General features: G+C 36.5%; 1 protein-coding gene across 1 annotated transcript in view; it reads right to left on the reverse strand.

The window, feature by feature from the left end:
* The window catches only part of SPRED1 (sprouty related EVH1 domain containing 1), a 127,515-nt gene that overhangs the window by 32,233 nt on the left and 73,699 nt on the right, over window positions 1-21,583 (reverse strand). Inside the window, exons 3-4 of the mRNA XM_049897373.1 lie at window positions 10,307-10,475; window positions 7,273-7,322 (exon numbers count right to left, since the gene is read on the reverse strand). Of these exons, the coding sequence (XP_049753330.1) occupies window positions 7,273-7,322; window positions 10,307-10,475 (219 nt within the window). The remainder of the gene's footprint in view (window positions 1-7,272; window positions 7,323-10,306; window positions 10,476-21,583) is intronic.

Here is a 21,583-nt window from a genome sequence, read left to right on the forward strand (position 1 = left end):
GGATTTGTCTCTGTGCGCTTTGTCTAAAAACATTAATAGCATACAGTATTTTGTTTAAGCAACCTAAACACAGTACTCAGTGATGAAGTAATACGGAAAAGAACATGAGAAATGTAAAAAGATACAATTTTTGACAAAAACAGAAAAGGAACACAAGTTTTCCACCCCGGCTTAATCTGCAGAAAAACTAGACTACTTTTTTAGTAAAAAGAAATTTTGGTTTATATACAGAATTGTTTCCAAAGAATGCCTCTTTATTGTGTATAGATCTATTTTTGAGTTAATAAGCAGTAGTTACATAGCTCCTGCTAACAATAAATTTTATTCAGCCCTTTAACTGGTAAATCTTTCTCCATAATTTTTTCCTAAGGATACACTCGAGATGCAAGCAAAAATTTATGTGATAGGGCTGTGGGAAATGAATGGAATGTTCAACAATATGTGAATAGTTAAATTTTAGTACAGCCACATGACATAATAACGGCTACAACAAAGACTCTGAAGTAGGCCTGTGCAGGTTTAAATTTTATGGTTTATATTACTTAAAGTCTAACCACTACCACCACCACCCCCACTTTAGACAAAAACCCAGAATCAAAATGAAAAGTTTTTTAAACTGGCTGCATTTAAAATGTTATGATTCTGATGGTATCTTTAAAAAGATGTGTTTGTATGTAACATGCAGAAAACAAAGAGAAACCTAGGCAAACGCTGCCAGAATATTAACAGCAGGTATCTCTGAGTAGGGGAGGAATGATTCTCAATTTCTTTTTTATAACTTCCTAAATGTCCAAATATTCTACTTGAAGATATACTAGTCTAAGAGTCAAGAAAAAGTTTAAAAAATAAGCAAAACATATATAAAGCTTATACAGATTTTATATTGCTCCCTTATTAGACAATAAATAGAACTCAACCTAAAATATGCCACAGTTTTCGGAACTTAAACATAGGATAGTACTTACTGTAAGATGGTGATAGGTCATAGTATCATATTTTTTTTTTGCTAGCTAACTAAAGCCTATCCATTCACTTAGTTTTCAGATATAGGGCGTTATTAAATGTTTCTGCCTTTGCAAATCAATACATGAACAATTTGTATCCTACCTGCTCAAAGCAAAAATCACTTTAGACAATAAAGTAAATCACAGTCCTTTTAATAATTTATGCTCAGAAATGACACTAATTCTGAAAAAGAGTAAATCAATTACTTCTTGATGGCCGAAGGAAAAAATATGACAAGTTTTCTCAGATCAATCAGCTGTCTTCTTTGCCCAGAAGTTTGAAATGTAAGATCTTTTCCTCTTACAACCCCAAGCCTATTAAGAGATGAGCTTTGTGGGTTTTGTATCAATCCAAAATACATGAACAATGAGAACTGGAAATGTAACCAGCAAACACTATAAAAATTATCTTAGAACAAGTATAAGCTAGCATAGCCTAGCATTAAAAACCAAAACACCCTTAACTGGCTCATTAAAATAGCTGAAGAAAGAAAACAAAAGAATATTCATGTTTTATTACTGGTTAGGTTTTAAAAAATTCCAATCTTTTAGTTTTATTCAAAAAAATCTTTCTTGAGTACCAACTATGTATATACGTGACCAGCACTGCACTAGGTATATCAGGGAACAAAGGGAAGCAAGACGTGATTTTAAATTGAAACTATAATTTGTTATCAAACACTGCAAAGACAGATAATGAAACAGAAAGGTAAACCTCTATTTATGATCACTGATAAAAGCATTTAACTGCTGAAAACAGAAAGTCATCTACCAGCAAATAACCATACTTATTGGCACAGAATAGGTATTCAAATATTTGTTGAATGAATTAACGAATATTCAAAATGGAGGAGCACGTGCACTCTGATATTCACTGGCTTCAAGATGTTTATGATCTAAATAAAACAAGATCATTACTTCTTCTGAGTTAAAAAAAAAAAAAAGGGTTATTTTAAAAAATCCTTTTAGCTGTCTTGCAAATGATGACCATTGAAACAAATGCACTATAACCACTACCTTAACTCACATTCAACCTATATTCAAAATAATCTCAAAACGTTGTGTAAAGCCTATAAGGGGAATTATGAAATATAATGTAATGTACTTTATTCCTATTAAAGTGGTTAAATAAATTAGAATACTTTATAACTTCTAATGTATGCCAAAATAAGGATGAAGCTCTAAAACCCTGGCATATCATGAAATAAACGGTAAGGTAGGGTTGCTATGAGTTGGAACTGACTCGATAGCAAGGGGCTAAGGTAAATTGAAAAATTTTCTTTGGCAATTATAATGTTGCAATGTCATTCTTTTAAAATTTTTTCAAACAGGATTTTCAGAAAAACTCTCACATATTTGCTAGTACCTCAGTGTTTCCCCCTTTCTTTTAACTAAGGTTAATGTATTAAATAACCAGGTTTTAGAATATTTTTAAACTAGTAAGAACTACGAGTTCCTCTATTTGAACACACTTTTAGTTATAAGGGGGCTATAAAACCAAGATATAACACATTCTTCTAATAAGAGAAGCTAGATATCATCCTGGTGGCATAGTGTTTAAGTGCTATGGCTGCCAACCAAAGGGTCAGCAGTTCGAATCCACCAGGCGCTCATTGGAAACTCTATGGGGCAGTTCTACTCTGCCCTATAGGGTTGCTATGAGTCGGAATTAACTCGAAGGCACTGGGTTTGGTTGATTTTTTTTTAGATATCATCCAAGAAAGTTGGGAATGGAACAGAGAAGAGGATTAAATGAGTGTGCTACTATAAATATTAGCTACCACTCCCATCATCTTAAGGAAAAGTTAAACTTCCCTGTCTGCTGGTGGATTATTTATTTCCACATAACAAATTACCACAAAATTTAGGAGGCAGGGCCGAGATGGCAGAGTAGTCAGATGCTTCTGGAGATCCCTCTTACAACAAAGACCCCCCAAAATAAGTGAAATGATTATATGTACGAGCTCTGAACATCAAACGCAAAGTTAGGAAATCAGACTGAGCAGGAGAGGGAGGGAGAGACGGTTCAGAAGCTGTGAGGAGTTGCTAGCCCTGCCTCAGCAGGAACTGGTGCCCCTCAGGCACAAACCCCTGGAGTGACTGCAGCAGAGCTGGTGGCAGCATTTGGGACACGGTTTCCTCAGGGAGAGACAGTGAGCCACAAAGTCTACTCACACCTCCGGAACCAAAGAACAGCACTCTGGGCAAACACTGAGTACTTGGGTTTATTTTACCATGCTCCCAGCCCCCAAGCCAGTTTTAGTGGCTGTTGATTTCCCTGGGCCTGAGATGGGTCCTGCTGCATGCCCTGAGCCATTCTCCTGGTCTTGGAGAAGGAATAAATAAACAATGAGGAGAAAAAACAATCTGCCAGCTCCACTAGGCTGGGGAGCTCAGGACAGTAAGCGGCTTCTGTCTAGGCACAAAGAGTCCGCAGACTTTGAATACCTTTCACTCCTGCATGGACCTATGGGCCCATCTCAGGAGGTCAGGCCCTTGTTAGCAGATGCAACGGTGTGTATGTGCTTGAGATCTGACTTGAACCATTTCAGCTGTGCAGTGGAGAGGTGCATTTTTGATGTTTGACACCGTTTTTGATGTTTGCCTATTAAACCTAACCACATCAGGAGCCTAAGGACTGGTGGCTCCACACACATCACCTAGCCACCCACGACAGGGGTCCAAGGAGAAGTGGTACCTCCCCATTCTCACAACCAAAAGCACTGGCTACCCATGGTCCAGCTGCAGGATCCACCCAACTGTGTGCTCTAGGGAACAAGGACGCGCTTTCCTCACAGACGCTTGGCTGATGATTGTTAGTCCCCCGCCTTGTTCAGAGTGAGATGCCCTGCTGCGACCAGATACCTGTACCTACACCAATCACCCCTGCCCCTCTAAGACTGTAGGACCGAGCCTGTACCACACACTTGATGACCAACTACCTGGACACCTGAGCTGAATCCGTACAAGAAAAGTAAAAGGACCCCTAGGCTCATATACTTGGTAACAGCTCTAGCCATCTGGTGACAGGACAATAAAGCTTCAAAGATGAAAATAATCAAGCTAGCTCATTCAAGCAGCCTATATGGGCATATCAAAACAAAACAAAGCAAGAAGCTAGGATACATTAAGCAAACATAAAAGAAATTAATACAATTACTTATAGACGGCTTGGAGACACATTCAGAATCAAATCACATAAAGAAGCAGACTGTGATCGCTTCAACAAGCTCTCAAAAAAAAGAATCAAGGACTATTCCAGATGAACGTGTCTTCCTGGAATTACCAGATGCAGAATATAAAAGATTAATATACAGAACTCTTCAAGAGATCAGGAAGGAGTTCAGGCAAAATGCAGAACAAGCCAAGGAACATGCAGATAAAGCAGCTGAGGAAATTAAAAAGGTTATTCAAGAACATAATGAAAAACTTAATAGGCTTCAAGAACCCACAGAGAGACAGCAATCAGAAATTCAGAATGTTAACAATAAAATTACAGAATTAGACAACTCGACAAAGTCAGAGAAGCAGAATGGAGGAAATGGAAGGCAGAATTAGTGAGATTGAAGATAAAATACTTGGCACCAATATATTTGAAAAATCAGATAAAAGAATAAAAAAAAAAAATGAAGAAACCCTAAGAATCATGTGGGACACTATCAGAAGAAATAACCTAACAGTGACTCGAGTACCAGAAGAGGAAGGATAACAGAAAATACAGAGAGAATTCTTGAAGATTTGTTGGCAGAAAACTTCCCTGATACCGTGAAAGATGAGAAGATATCTACCCAAGATGCTCATGGAACCTCGCATAAGGTAGATCCCAAAAGAAAGTCACCAAGACATATTACAATCAAACTTGCCGAAACCAAAGATAGAGAATCTTAAGAGAGGCTAGGGATTAACGAAAAGTCACCTACAAAGGAGAGTCAATAAGAATAAAGCTCAGACTACTCGGCAGAAACCATGCAGGCAAGAAGGCAATGGGATGACTTATGCCACAAAATTTAGTAGCTTCAAAAAACATTATTTAATAGTTTCAGTGGGGCAGAAATTTGGGATTTAGCTAGGTGGTTTTGGCTCAAGATCCCTCATAAGATTGCAGTCAAGATACCAGCCTTATCTACAATTATCTGAAGGTTTTCTTGGGGCTGGAGGATCTGCTTCCAAGACAGTTCAGACTAGGGTGGCTATCGTCAGTTCCCAATCACATGGACCTCCCCACAGGGTTGTTCAAGTGCCCTCAAGAACATGGCTGCTGGCAACCCCTAGAATAAGTGATTCAAGAAAGAGAGCCACACAAAAGCTGCAGTGTCTTTTACGACCTACCCTTGGAAGCCAGTTTGTCATTTCCACTACATTCTCCTTGTTAAGAAACAGCTAAGTATAGTGCACATTCAAGGGGATGCAAAGTAGACTCCATTGAAAGAAAGAATATTAAAAACTGTGTGAACTTATTTTAGAAATACCACGGCATGTAAAAACCAAGGGTTAACTTTATATAAAAATTGCTCTTATATTGCAATTACACTTAAATGGAAGCCTATTAGTACTCTCTAGTGACACTGCATTTTACCTATTCTATTGTGAAAATAAAAACTAAGCAACGGAAGGAAAATATAAATCGCTTCTTTAGGTGTGCTGGGGTATGTGTATGATCTGCTGGGCTGAGAGCACTGGAGATACATTACCACCAACAGAAAAACTGCTCTATGCAGTAACCCTTTTTACTAGCCTCTGCTTCTCCTTACTTTCTACTATTTTTGCCCCCATCTGTCATAAAATTATTATTCCTCATTCATATCCTTCCCTTTCTTTATGCTATTTCAAAGCTGTGACATATATGGTATTAGCAGTGAACATGACCACAAAAACAAACAATGTGTTTTACTAAATGCTATAAGCACAAAGTCTTGCAAACTATTGTGTCCTCTAGGAGCTTCTTTACAACATGTTATATATAAACCAGGTGAAACCAAATCAGAACAGTATGAAAATAAAGAGCCATTTGGTAAGAGGCATAGTGTTACTATGTGAAAAAGCTATTTTTTAAATTGAATTTTAACAAAATTTATATTCACTGCAGAGAGCAACTCAGAAAATGTTTCCCCTATTCCCAGCCTCATATTTAGATTGACACCAGAACAAAATGGAACCTTGGAAAAAAAATAAAAGACAATATCAATTTTCTCCATGTCATAACGCATTTCTTATGCCTAATTATTTGCAATTCACTGCATTTTAAAAAAATAATAATTAACTATCAATGAAATAAACATATTCACACACAAACACCAGAACTCTTAAATACACAAGAGGATTCATAATTAGGCTAAGTTCATAAAAAAACATTAAAAACTAAACTTAAAAAATACCTAAAATATTAACGGTGGTTATAATGGATGGTCTCATGTTAGTTTTTTCTTTAAACTTTGATGTATCTTTCATATTTTAAAAAATGAACATATTTAGATTTTCTGATTATAAAAAATAAGCAACTATGTACATAAAAACATCTTGCTATTTCTTTAGATCACAACTTTTTAAAGTTAATATGAATATTAGACTATTAATACAAATTGCGTATACAAATTGTATTAAAAGTATTAAAAAGGAAGTCAAAACAACTCGAAATCCCAAAATTCAAACATAACCAATAAAAATACTTAACATTTTAGCTAAGTAGTGAGAATAATGTAACACAATTTTTGTCTGTTTTTATTGCTCAATACATTGTAAGCAAATTCATACACAATTTATGTGTGTGTGTATACAAACATACATTCTGTGTCTATAATTTTATGCGTTTCAATTTCTTTAGTATAGATTACTAAAAACTGAATCACTGGATCAACAGGCATGAATGTTTCAATTTTTAAGGCTTTTTAGTACATATTGCCAAACTGCTTTCTAGAAAAAATGCACCACCTACACGTTCCCCAAGAAGGGATCCATCTGTCCATCTCAGACACAGCATGTGGTGTATCATTTTTTTAAACCTCTGGTAACTGAAAAATGTTACCCTGCTTTAATTTATACTACCAGCTGATGATTAGTGAGATAGAACAAGTTTGTCCATATGCTTACTAACAATTTATAATTCCGTTTCTGTTAATTTTTTAATACAAGTACCTTGTCTTTTTTGGGGGAGGGGTTGTCTTAGAAATTTTCTTAATAATTTATATGAGTTATTTATTAAGGATAATGATTTCTCCCACATTCTTTATGCTTATTATGTTAAATTCTTTTTTCAAGACCAACTACTTACTTGTAAGTCATCTTCTGGTTCTTCAGCTTCATTTTTTGATGCTGGGCATCCTAACAAAACAGGTAAAAGGTAATTAAGTATAGAATTTTCATTTTATACTTCAGTATTAATGACTAACTGATTATGTATCATAACACTGGGCTGCTGGCAATCTGTCAGATGTTGGCCACTTGCACTTGCCACTAAGGAAATTACAGAATAAAGTGAGTTTTCCTCTCCAATACGGAAGTCCTCACTTACTTATTAAAGAGATGTTTCTCTGGAAATGTACTATCCCTAGTAAGCCCTGGCCCAAATTTCTCCTAAATTTCTTTCAAATTGCTATGTACCATACTCCCCTGATGTTTAGGAGATGCCTCAGTTAAAAAAAATCAATTGCCATTGTGTCAACTCTGACTCACAGTGACCCCATGTGTGCCTGCAGAGGCTTATCGAGGGGGAGGCCAGCAAAGGGTACCTGCCCTCAGGCACAAGTCCAGCGGGGCACCAGATGAAGTGCAAAATGACATTCCAAGCTGCCACAGATATGAAATGTGCCTGACCGAGGTAACCTGACAAGAAGCAGGAAGGTGTTTCTGCTGACTGTTACCACTATGAACATCTATTCATCTTGAAACGGGGAGGGAGGTGCAAGTTAGAGACTGCCCCTGGGCACTCGGGTGGGGGTGTGGGGGCGCAACTTAGGGACTGCCCTGGGCGCTTGTTACCCTGGCTATTTCCCTGTGTGCCAAGGGTAGAACTGTGCTCCATATGGTTTTCGATGGCTCATTTTTTGGAAGCAGACTGCTAGGCCTTTCTTTTGAGGTGCCTCTGGGCAGACTCAAATCTCCAGCCTTTTGGTTGGCACTGGTTAGCAGCAGAGTGCGTTAACCATTTATACCACCCGGGTACTCCAGGAAATACCTACAAATCAGTTATTCAATTTCCCGAATTGCTCAGTATTTAGGTTTCAGTTGCTTCAATACAGAAAGAAAATGAATGAGTCTTAATTGACTGTTGATAGTCAGTGGCAATTACTGCTACTGACCTTTGCGCATCAATGTCTCTCTATAGGTTTTCCTGGTACACAAGAGTGCCTTTCGATCTGATAAATTATAAGAGAGATTTGTCCTAGCTAAGTATTCTGAGTTTATGCTACCCCACCAGACACAGACAACATAGCATAATCATGAGATAAGGAGAAGTTTGCCCTTCGGAAAGGGTAACGTAAGTTTATTCCTATTTGCACAGGAGGCTAAATAAGAGAAATTTAATGGATTGTTGAAAATCTACTTAGCAGCTAATAACAATTCTTTCTTAAATAAGAAGACAGGCTCATCGAGCATTGTAGTCTGTTCTACCTGGCTAGGAATTTGTCAGCTCCCTCTTATAAATCACCTTTTAAAACATTAAACCCAATCTATCTGAAAAAACATACTCTTATGGGGACATGAGTGTGTGCTTAAGTGTAAGTCAAAATTTTAATTAAATCATATAAATTTCCATACCCACGGATAATGATTTTCACTTTAAAGCACTGGTTCTCCAACCTTAGCTAAAGATTAGAATCAACTGGAGAACCTGCAGAAAACATGCGAATACCGGTGCGTCACCCTGAACCAAAAATGTTAAAATCTCTGTGTGAGGCCCAGGGCTTGATGCCTTTTTTTTTTTTTTAAATCTTTACGTTTCCCAGGTGATCATAACTTGGAGCCAGGTTTGAAAACCAGTAGTAGAGAATCCTAGGATCCATAACCCTTTTTTTGTTTTTCAATGCAAATTACCATCATCTGGCTAAGGCAGTGATTTCTTACTGCATTTGAACAGTTTGGGAAACTTTTAAAAAGCAAGAGATGACCCAACTCCATTCCCCAGATAGCTGGATTCACTCGGATGGGATGGGAACCAGTTCTTCTATTTGTCAAAAGCTCTCCGGGTGAGTCTAACATGCAGCCACAGTTGAAAAATAACTGATCTAGGGAGAATTTTTAGATTCTTATAATAAACAAAATGACTGCTATCATTTGATGGTAATGCTCTCTGAATTAGAAATCAAAAAATATTTATGTATCAAATTCCTATCTTTTAAAGTAGCTAAATAAGTTATTTAATCAGAGTTTCATGCACTATCAAAACATTTGTACTAAGCACTTCCATGTTCTTGCCTATGGCTGCTCTCATAATTAGCTCATTTCACCAAATTTTTGTATTAAAACGCCATCTTCAAAATATACAAATTACAGTCTAACACATTTTGATTCAGTTACTTTATACAGATGGTCATTTCCATTAAGAGATGATTTTCCTTAATTAGAAAAACAAATCAAGTCTCAGTTATTTCTTCCTTTCTTGGGAAGGAATGTGTTTTAATGTGATTTATTCCTGTTTAATAATAAATAAGCAGAGGCCAGTCTTGTGTGAAAATACATGCTTCCTCCATTTAAAACCTGCATGCTTTACAACTAATAATCTTAACAGACTGGTAAAATACACAAAGGGATAGATAAAATGGAGTTGTGACCTCTGCCAATCCTAGATAATGAAATCAGGTAAAGAGATTAAGAAGGGTTTTGCATTGAATAACTTGAGTCTACATATATTTGGGTATTACAAATTCTCTCTTTATCAATACCAATTAGGATGTGACTGATGTAACACAAAGACACACACATACACAGATATCTCACTGGGATTCTGACAGCTCTATCTCACTGCTCCCCTTTCCTTCCTTCACTTCTTTGATAATCATATATCGAAAAGGCTGACTCATTTCTTCAGACTCTTATTTTAAAACACTTTCATTATCTGAAGCTGCTCTTGACGGGCTCTTCAAAATAATACATGCAACTAGTATAGACTGTAATTTCACAATTACGAAACAGCCTAAGAAGTCTACTATTTTATCTTTACCTATAGTGAGCTTTCAAAGCCTGGTTGTGTATCAAAAAAGCTGGCTTCCTTAAAATTTAAGAACTACTTTGGGTCAACTTTGAGAAAGATGGCCTCTACTCTACATAACTGATGAACAAATTAAGAAAGAGTCAAGAAAACCTACCTTGAGAAATATCTTCTATCGCTCTTCGAATCCCTCTATCAAAAGCTCTAGCATCAGCCGGACTTTGAAAGGTAAGGCCAAACTTTTTGTCATCGATCTTCCAGTGGTGAAATGTTGGAGTGACCTTATTATAAATGAGGTCCTTTTTAAGCATACATTCCAAAACCACCTGTCAAAGTCAAATGTCAAAAATTACCATACATATAGCAAATGTAACATAGATATAAACTGAAGTGAGATAGGAGCTATTATTATTATTATTTTAATAATGGAGTATCTCCCCCATTACCTTAATAAAGAAGTCTTGCCAGTTAATCTACTTCACAAGGACTAGATATAGAAATTAAGGTGGGATCAAAAAGGTTGTGCAAGTTGGATTACAGTATGTTTATCATAGTCATATGCTGCTTAACATCCATGATACGTTCTGTGAGATAGGGCATTATGTGATTTGGATGTTGTGAGAACATATTATATACAGGTAGTCTTGAGTTACAATCATCCAACTTATGGACAACTTGTACTTAAGAACAGACTGCCATAGAGCCAATTATATTAAAAATTTGAGTTAAATATATACAATGGTTTGTAATAATGAACTCACACACTACTTAGCGATGCTCATGAAAACAAAGTGTTGTGTGGAAGTGTTTCTTAAGTGTTATGTCCGCTACGTCCCATTCTCTGATTGGGATTTCTAAACTCTATTATAACCTTATGGGACAACAGACGTTATGAGGTGCATGACTGTACTCCAATGTGAAAAATACACACATACAGACACTTCCTCACTGTCTACTAAATTTCCCAAAGGTACACCAGGAATTACTTTTGGGAATGTACAAGAGCATGGCATGGTGAAAATTTAACTTTTTAAAGTCACTTTCCTAAACTTTTTTGAAGACCTATGGATTTAATGATTCTAGCAGATCAAATGCCTTTGCAATATTCTCAGTGTGTGAACATAAGTGGGTTACTTGACCTTTTAAAGCTTTAGTGTCCTCATCTTTAAAACTGGAACAGCGGTATTAAATATCTCATAGCTTTAACAGAATAAGCATTCATGTAAAGAGCAGCGCATAATGTGTGGGAAAATATACTTTTGTTTCATTTTTCTGGTTTTTATTTAGAAATAATTTCAAACTTATAAAAAAGTTGCAATAGTAATATAAAAAATTCCTGTTTGTCCTTTACCCAGATTTGCCACATTTATTTTTAACATTCTCTTTCTCTGTATGTGTGTGAACATTTTATTTATTATGAACCATTTGAAAGGAACATACATTATGCCCTATTGGCCCTTAAGTATGTATTTCTTAAGAGCAATGCTCACCTCTAATGTAATCATAGTACAGTGACCAGGTATAGGGGCTTTAAAATTGGTACAATGCTTTTATCTAATCTACGGTCCATATTCCAGATTTGTCCCCTGCCCTAATAATGTACTTTACAGCATTAAAAACAAAACAAAACAAAAAAAAACAACTTTCAGTACAGGATCCAATCTAGGACTGTACATTGTATTTAGTTATAATATCTCTTTTAAGGAGCTTTGGTGTGCAACAAAGGAGCCCCGGTAGCAACAGTGGTAAAAGCACTTGAGCGCTAACTGAAATGTTGGTGATTCCAACTGACCAGCCACTCTGTGGGAGAAAAGACGTGGCAGTCTCCTTCTGCAAAGATTTACAGGCTGGGAAACCCTGTAGGACAGTACTACTCTGTCCTATAGGGCCACTATGAGTCGGAATTAACTTGATGGCCAACAGGTTTGGTTTGGTTTGGTTTTGGTGCTGCAATGGTTAAGCTGCCAAGCGAAGGGCTGGAAGTTCAAACCCACCCAGTCGCTCCACAGGAGAAAGGTCTGGCAACCTGCTCCATGTTAAAGGTTACAGCCTAGAAAACCACATGGGGCAGTTCTACTCTGTCACACGGGGTCACTCTGAGTTGAAATTAACTCAACAGCACCTTATGACACCATCTCTTTAGTCCTTCTCAATCTGGAACAGTTCCTCAGCCTTTCTTTACTTTTCATGACGTTCGCAGTGTACTTTTAACAATTAATTCAATTAATCAAAAACTAAAACTATGTATCTTAATTATTTTAGAAATACCCAATAAGGAAAAAAAAAATTAATACCAAAAATCCCAAGATCTCATTATACTACTTTATTTCTTCACAGCACTTGTAACTATCTCAATCACTTTACTTGTTTACTGTTTATTTATCATGCGCCCCCCACTAAAATGCAAATGCCACTCAGCTCATTTTTTAATACATGAAAATATTACTAAATTAGCTCCATTAAATTTCCCAAGATTAATGTTTTCACTTAGACAAATTTCAACATGATATACAAACTAATCTCCACCATTTGCTTTCACCTGACATTTATTTTGTAGAGGTTTCCAAAAAGATTCAAGTTGTCTAGGGATTTCATTTTACTTGGATACATAATAAAACATCCATGGAAGCAGCAGTCAAGAAATCAAACAATGTATTGCACTGGGCAAATCTGCCACAAAAAGTCTCTTTAAAGTGTTAAAAAGTAAAGGTGTCACTTTGAGGACTAAGGTGCACCTGATCTCAAGCCATGGTATTTTCAATTGTCTCATATTCACCCGAAAGGTAGATGATAAGTAAGGAAGATGTCTTAGTCATCTAGTGCTGTTATAATGGAAATGCCACAACTGGATGGCTTTAACAAAGAGAAGTTTATTCTCTTACAGACTAGGGGGCTTTAAGTCCAAATTCAGCGCAACCACTCCTGGTGAAGACTTTCTCTGTTGGCTCAGGAGGAAGGTCCCTCTCATCAGTCCTCTCCTGGACTAGGAGCTTCTCCATGCAGCGACCCTGGGTCTAAAGGACGTGCTCTGCTCTTGGCACTGCCTCCTTGGTGGTATGAGGTCCCCCCTCTGTGCTTGTTTCCCTTTCCTTTTTATCTCTTGAGAGATAAAAGGTGGTGCAGGCCATATTCCAAGGAAACTCCCTTTACATTGGATCTGGGATATGACCTGGGTAAGGGTGTTACAATCCCACCCTAATCTTCTTTAACAAAAAATTACAATCAGAAAATGGAGGACAACCACACAATACTGGGAATCACGGCGTAACCAAGCTGACACATATTTTTAGGTGACACAATTCAATCCATGACAGAGGACAAAAGAAGAACCGATGCCTTTGAATTATGGTGTTGGTGAAGAATATTGAATATACCATGGTCTACCAGAAGAACAAATCTGTCCTGGAAGAATTACAACCAGAATGTTCCCTAGAAAAGAGGATGGCAAGACTTTATCTCATCCACTTTGGACATGTTATCACTTTTGGACATGATTGGTCCCACACCAATCCCTGAGGACACTATGCTTGGTGAAGTAGAGGGTCAGCAGAAAAGTGGAAGACCCTCAACTAGATGGTTAACACAGTGGATGCAATATTGGGTTCAAGCACAGCAATAACTGTGAGAATGTCACAGGACCAGGCAGTCAGTTTTTTGTTTTGTCACTATGAGAAGAAACCAACTCGATGACACCTAATGACTACAACGATGTGTGAGATCAAATGGTCAAAAATCACATTAAAGTAAAGATGAGCAAAGGTAAAGGGGGCAGGGAAACTAGATTACTGCAAATGTAACAACCAGAACAGAAATAACACCCACTCCTTACTTACTGACTATCTTATCTGACGTTTTGCATTTATGACAACAGTAAAAAATCTGCTACCTGTTTTGTGCATTAACGACATATGTCTGGCAGTAACGAACACTAAGGTGCAGGGCGAGAGTAAGTTGACTACAATGGTTAAGGCTATGTTTCAACTTGGCTGGACCATGATTCTCAATGGTTTGGCAGCTGTGTAAAGATGAAGTCATCTTCCATTTTGTGATCTGATGTGATCATTCTCCATTTTGCATAGCAACAATTTTCATATAACAACCTGGTCTTTGGAAACTAACCACGTCAATTAAGTGAGCAGTGGGTGTAATAAGAATGTTGACACCTTGTGAAAAATTTGGGTAGAAATTGTTAAAGGGGACCTAATTTGCTGTGTAAACTTTCAATGAAAACATAATAAAATGCTGTTTAAAAAGTAAAATCAGAGAGCCCATTGAGATTCTATTAATTTATATTAGAGAAAAAAATTAATTTTTTCTTTTTGTCATAAGCAAAAATGAAAAATTAACCATAATTTAGGAAAAGACTACTATCGTAGCAGCTATTCTAGATTTAGGAATGAGGCAGTGGGATAGAAAAAGGGTGGATAATCTATTGGCATAACTACTCACCGTATTTGCAGATAATTTTTAGAATGTGCCACCTCAACATTCTCTATCATTTAGCATTCACATAAATTCTCATAGCCTCTATGTCCAAATCATAAGTTTCTCACTAAAGTCACATGATGTATCAGGAGGTAGTTTTGCTTTTGACCTTAAGTAGCACTAAAAAATAAAAAAGTACTCTCTTTATATTAAGAACAAAGTACACCGCACCTTGACTAATAGGGGTACCAAGTGTCCACCTCAAATTAAAAAACAAAAATTTAACGGGATTGCAAAGTTGTTAAATAAAAAACAGCAGAGAGAAGAATGTCTCAAAAGACGTGTACTCATCATGTGATTAACACTAACTCCGTGTTCCTGAAAAGCAAAAAGAATTTTAAGGGCTGAAAGGATTCTTAAAAACTAGTGATTTCTGTTGCCTCCCTTCCACTGTTGCTCAATTATATCAGAACAACATGTTTTTACTTTATTTAGCCCATGCATTTTTCACTATATGAATTCTGTACCTTAAGATAACTGTAATAATAATTATACAGGAAGCAGAGTTCAATGTGTACCATATTCATCATTGGCAAAATTAGCAAACGAACTATAGAAAATGTAATGCCAAGAGATTACAATCAACCAACACAATATTACCAGGTGAATTCTTTACAGGAAAAATTAGGTATAAGTATACTTCATTTCTGGCCAACAGGGAGTTATGTCTATTAATTACCAATCTAGGAAACTAAATGGCTCCCTGCAGGAATGAGTGGTTATGTATGACTTGCGCTTAGAGCTTCCTTATAAGAGAAGATCTGGTACAAAAGGAAATGATTAATTCTGAGTCCTGCTAAAATTATCCTAAGCCAATCGCCAGAAGCCATTAAAAACATAATCTTAAAAATATTTAGTCTACAGCTGTTAAACATGAAATACATACCTAGCTAATCCTAATTAATAGTTGGATAAACCTCTTTCTGGAGTTAAGTAATTCTGGAAGTATGTGAAATTCATCAGGCCCCCATGGTAACTCTGAAGGACGTTTATGATAGCCCCACTCTCATTTCTACCTAAAAGCAGACTGTGGTTGTTAGGTGCCATCGAGTTGGTTCTGACTCACTGCGACCCTATCGTTTATGTATTAATAAATGGAAAAGATATTAAGAGTGTAAATGGCAATTGTATAGTGAATATTAAATGTTTAAGACTGACTCAACAAGAATTAACTACAAAGACTGGGTACCCAAAATTATATAACATTAATGAACCTTAATTGATTCATTTAGAACATGGCTGGTTAACAAAGAACAACAAATTAAAGAGTTATTTTTTAGGATCAGTTCTAGAATCTTTTGAACTTTCGATCATCTACAAGTGTATTGGGATTAGAAAAGAAGGATTATTTATTATTAACTAAAAAATAAATGTATATTGAAAAATTCTAAAACTAGTAAAAGCCACAACAAATTCAAAAGCACTTAAATGCGTACACAGACTGCATTAAAAAGAAATTTTCAGACTTATGTATCAACAGACCTAACGAGGTTTGAGTTGAATGTAACTGTTGTAAATAGACCGGCTGGAGCCAGCTCTAGGAAGCTGACTATAATAATAAAGGAGGAGAAAAGGAATTACGTAGAGATATTTGGTAGGACAGCTTTGCATTCCAACACAGGTCTAAACAAGTTGGCTAAGACAACTTAAATAAATAACTTAATAAAATACTTTGGAACCGCTAGTATTTTGATAAGACCTTAAAGTCTATCAATCCAGTGGTAACGAAAAGGACAAAATTTCCCCCTTATCTTCTGTTAAGGTTAAATAAATGTTAATTACAGAAAGAAAAAAAAAAAAAAAGATGAGAAGTCTGGAATTTAAGAAAAATGCAAGTGATTTTAGCAAAATTATAATTATTAAAATCTGATACAGATGAAGGGAAAAAGGGAAGAGAAATGGTTTCCCTATAGTACCAGCCTAAGAGAGAAGGGGAAAATAGTTAGTGAGAAACAATATTCACATATGAACACTTTCTAACTCGGTCTATGAGATTAGGATTACCCTAACACCAAAAGTCAAAATAAAATGACTAAACTATGAAAAACAGAAGGGGCAGGAAAATGACATACTTTCCAAGGAAGAAGATGCTAGCTCTCTATTAAAGGAATTAATTATTTAAGCCCGTGGGCTTTGCAGCCAAGACTGGCTGGGTCGCCCATTCAGTTCCCACCATTAGTACCCAGCTGACTTTCCAGGGTTAAAAGAGGTAATACAGCCAGAGTACTCAAAATGGTGCCTCGCACACAGTGAGCCTTCAATAAGTATTAGCAGGGATGGTGATGTTAGCCACTAGGTGATGCCACTGGCCCCGTAATAGGCTAGTTGCTATGAGAGGCTGGGAGGTCATGATTTATGGAGGAAGATTTTTTTTTTAGTATGTGAGGAAGAAGAGTTTGAATGATAAACGCAGGTGCTCAGGAGTTTATGTGAATGGATTCTGAAGAGATTAAGCGAATGGATTTTAAGGCAGTGAAAACCTTTCTCTCCAACTTTCCAAGATTTTTCCTTCTCCCAAAAGAAATCCCAGAATAAAAATTTACAGAGAAAAAAAAAGGTAGGGTGGGGGGGGGGCTGTGATTAATAAATAACTAAAACTTCCTAAGATATGGAGCTCTGGTGGTGCAGTGGTTAAGAGCTACGGCGAGCAATGGCTACTAACCAAAAGGTCGGCAGCTCGAATCCACCAGCCGCTCCTTGGAAACCCTATGAGGCACTTCCACTCTGTCCTACATAGGTTGCTGTTGAGTCAGAATCAACATGACGGTAATGGGTCCTAAGATATATCCCAAGACGCTTTGGGAAATTCAGAGCAAAACTTCCATCATAAAATTACTACTGTACTGTTTGATAAAATGCTACAGAACAGAGTAGAACTGCCTCACAGGGTTTCCAAGGCTGTAATCTTTACAGAAACTGACTGTAGTATCTTTCTCCTGTGGAGTGGCCGGAGGGTTAGAACTGCTCACCTTTCAGTTAGCAGCTGAGCTCTTAACCACTACACCACCTGGGCTTCCTTTTTGTCTAACAACTAATAATTTCAAAGAAGGGAATAAAATTAAATATAGGTACCTTTAAACTACCATGTATTTTATTATACTTGCTACCTTCCAAGTAGCTATTTACATGTTTACAAATAGTATTATCCAAGAACTAATATAGCTGGTAACTACAACTTTCACTCATAACTTTCTGAAATATTTTTTATCTAATGAAAAAAATCACTGCATTTTTAAAATAAAAATTCTAAATTCAAATTAAACTACTTGATAACCAAAATCAGTAACGGGTATCTTAAATATTTGTCTCACGTTATGAATTTTAGTTGTCTAGATGATGTAAAAACTAGTATCTTTTAGGAAGGTCCCTGGGAGGCTATGGTATTCTACAAAATATGAAATGATGTCATTATCAAATACATATTTTTGCAAATTGTCTATTAATTAAAATTTATGTTCAACATTGTGTTCCACAGTGAGTGGGATTTTAAGAAATAATAGTAGTAGAAGCAATAATGGCAGTGGTCCTCATATAACAGCAGTTAAGCTACCACAAAAGAAAGGAAAGGAGGGAACGATGAAAATGGTATGTTTCTGCAATCATGGCATACTATTTTAACATAATGTGTTTTGTATGACTAACTAGTTTATATAAAATAAATAACCCAAAAATAAACCAAAGCAGTTGCTGCTGAGTTGATTCCAGCTCGTGGTGACCCCATGTGTGTCAGTATAACTGTGCGCCATGGGGTTTTCATGGCTGTGACCTTTCAGAAGCAGACCTCTAGGCCTTTCTTCTGAAGTTTCCTCTGGGTAGGTTCGAACTGCCAATCTTTCAGTTAGTAGCCGTGCACTTAATTGTTTGTACTACCCAGGGAACCATATGAACAACAGCAAGCTACAAAAGGCATCAATCAGACCAAATAAATGTGTATGTACACACACACACACACACACACACACACACACACATACACACACACACGAGCCCTGGTGCTGCAGTGGTTAAGAGTTTCGCTGCTAACCACAGGGTCAACAGTTTGAACCCACCAGCTGCTCCTTGGAAAACCTATGAGGCAGTTTTAGTCTTAGTCCGTCCTATAAGGTTTTTACTCAACAGCAAAGGGTTTGGTTTGAGAAGCAGAGAATGAGAGTGCCCTGGTGGTGTAATGGTTAAAAGCTCGGCTGCTAACCAAAAGTTTGGCAGTTCAAATCCACCAGCTGCTCCTTGGAAACACCATGGGGCAGTTCTACTCTGTCATATAGGATTGTTACGAGTCAAAATCGAAATCAATGGCAATGGGTTTTTTTTGTTTGTTTGTTACTTAATTACTACCTAGCATACTACTTATTTTACTTATTGCCTGCCTCTCCCCACTGGAGTGTCTACTGCCTTAAGAACAGAGATGTCTGTCCATTTCTGCTCAATAAATATTTGTCGTATGAATGAATGAAAGACACACCTTGAAAAAGAGTATTTACTGTAGTTCCTTTAGCTTTAAGTAAGGTAAAAATTCAGTAACATATTGCCTACTCAAATATGAATGAAATATGATTTGAGTGATTGAAAAGGAAAATTTAGATTGGATTAAAAAGGAAAATAATAAAAAAGATAATGAATCCTGAAGGGGTTTAGTGAAATTAGGAAAAAATGGGAGGCACAAAGAAATTGAAAAGCAGCAGGAAGAAGAATAAAAAAGGAATGACAGGAAATTGTAAAATTCCTCAAATGGAACAATTCTGGGTAACAACCAGGTCTAGGAAAGTAGCCTGCTGAAACGAAGACCAGAAGGTCAAGACCGCAAAGAAAAGTAGCCAAGAATAATGATGAATCTCAGATGTAGAAAAGCTTGTTATGTGTAGCTGCGAAAGTCAACGGATAAAAATCAGAGCTAAAAAATAGTAATCTGAACAGTACAAAGTCTAAATAAAGAGATTTATGCGTGTGGGTTATGGAGTAATAATCTGTAAGGTGAATAGGGAATAATAAAAATGCTTATACCACCTCTACTCCCACTCCCATCCTTTTCCACACTCCGTAATATTATGCTGAATAGGAAAACCAGTATCTTCCAAGAGACAGGCTGAATTCTATGGGGAAAGCTAGATAAGGCTATTGTTTTCTAGTGGAGGAAAAGTTCTATAGAAGGATTAAGGTTTCACAATGAAGTAATTCAGAGGCTCGTGGAAAAGCTTAGCAGGAAATTTTTGTTTTGTACTCCTATAAACCTCATCCCAAGGTTTTCTCATGGTAGAAATTGGGTGAGTCTCACTTTAAATAATGCTACTGCTGTATCATTTTTTTTTATATCATAGCTACTTTATTTTCTTCCTAGAAAACAAATGTACTAGGTTTTGTTTTACGCACCAATAAGCAGAAAGCAAGCCCATTTTAAAAATGTTCTTTTTAAATGACACAAGTATTAGCTTGTATGTACTTTAATTTTTATAAACAATTTTTTATCTACAACCTGATTACTTTAAAAAAATAAAAATATATTTTTTTATTTTTTACTGATCCTAAAAACAATTTCTTAATCTCTCCTGCAACTTAAGCTTTAAATGTTTGTTTTTCCTTTCTCCGTTTCAATATTACCTTTTCACTCTAAGTTTATAATGGTAGCTGCCCTATAATTTAGCTTTGACATAGCACAGTGCTTTTCTCTTGTTTCCACAGAGCATCTAAAGGTTTTAGGAGTTCCACTGTATCTTTCTATTTAGCCTATTGTATTTTTTTTGTCATTTCTTAGCACATAATATGCTTTAAAAAAAGCAGAATACATTTAATTAGCAAATTTACAGTATTTTATTGTTTACTATATATACCAAAGGAGTCCCTAATGGTTAAACAGTTTGACCACTAACTTAAAAGCTGGAGGTTCAAATCCACTCACAGGCATCTCAAAAGAAAGGCCTGGCAATACGCTTCTGAAAAGTCAGAGCCTTGAAAATCCTATGGAACACAGTTCTCCTCTGCAATACATGGGGTCACATGAGTCAAAATCGACTCCCTCGCAACTGGCTTGGTTTTTAAAATACATGTATACCTAATTAATAATAGGTATTTTAGATGCTCATGGTAATTAAAAACTGGGTTTTAGTCTCATATATTCATCAAATTTTTTAATGTTATTATTCACAGTTAATTCAAGTGCTTAGAGAATCTAAAGGCATATAATTCACTGTTTTAAATTTATATAACACACATAAATCAGCTAAAAATGGTTAAATAACATAACGTGTATATATGGTGGAGCCCTGGTGGTGCTGCGGTTAAGAGCTACAGCTGCTAACCAAAAGGCTGGCAGTTTGAATCTACCAGCCGCTTCTTGGAAACCCTATGGGACCGTTCTGCTTTGTCCTATAGGGTCACTATGAGTCGGAATCGACTCGACTGCAACGGGTTTGGTTTTATATGCATATGGTAAACATTTTGATAAAATGTTTGCTGTAAGACAGGAGTGTCTTACTTACAGAGAATGATATCTAAGCATTAAATATCTTGAATCAAAAAATGTAAAAGAAAAGGTTTCTACCATGGGAAAATGTGGAGATGTATAGTAAAGATTTACCTACACAATCAACAATTAAATTTTAGCTACCATTTTAAAAAACATGTAGGCCAAGGAAATATTAACTTGTATTAAAGAAATAAAGGACTAAATCATGGCTATGAAGATTTGGAAGGAAACTGAGGAAACAACCCAGATATACCGAGAAAAAAGATTCTTGACCACTCTGACAGGGATCACAGTAGAGGGTACCGGACACAGTGGGAGGAAAATGTAGTACACAATTCAAATTCACACACACACAAAAGAGAGACCAGACTTACTGGTCTGACAGAGACTGGAGGAACCCTTGATACTCTGGCCCCTGGATACCCTGCTAACTCAGAACTAAAGCCCACTTTTCAGACAAAGATTAAGCAGGCCTATAAAATAAACAAT

Source organism: Elephas maximus, chromosome 10, assembly GCF_024166365.1.
Source record: "Elephas maximus indicus isolate mEleMax1 chromosome 10, mEleMax1 primary haplotype, whole genome shotgun sequence".
Taxonomy (NCBI): Eukaryota; Metazoa; Chordata; class Mammalia; order Proboscidea; family Elephantidae; genus Elephas; species Elephas maximus.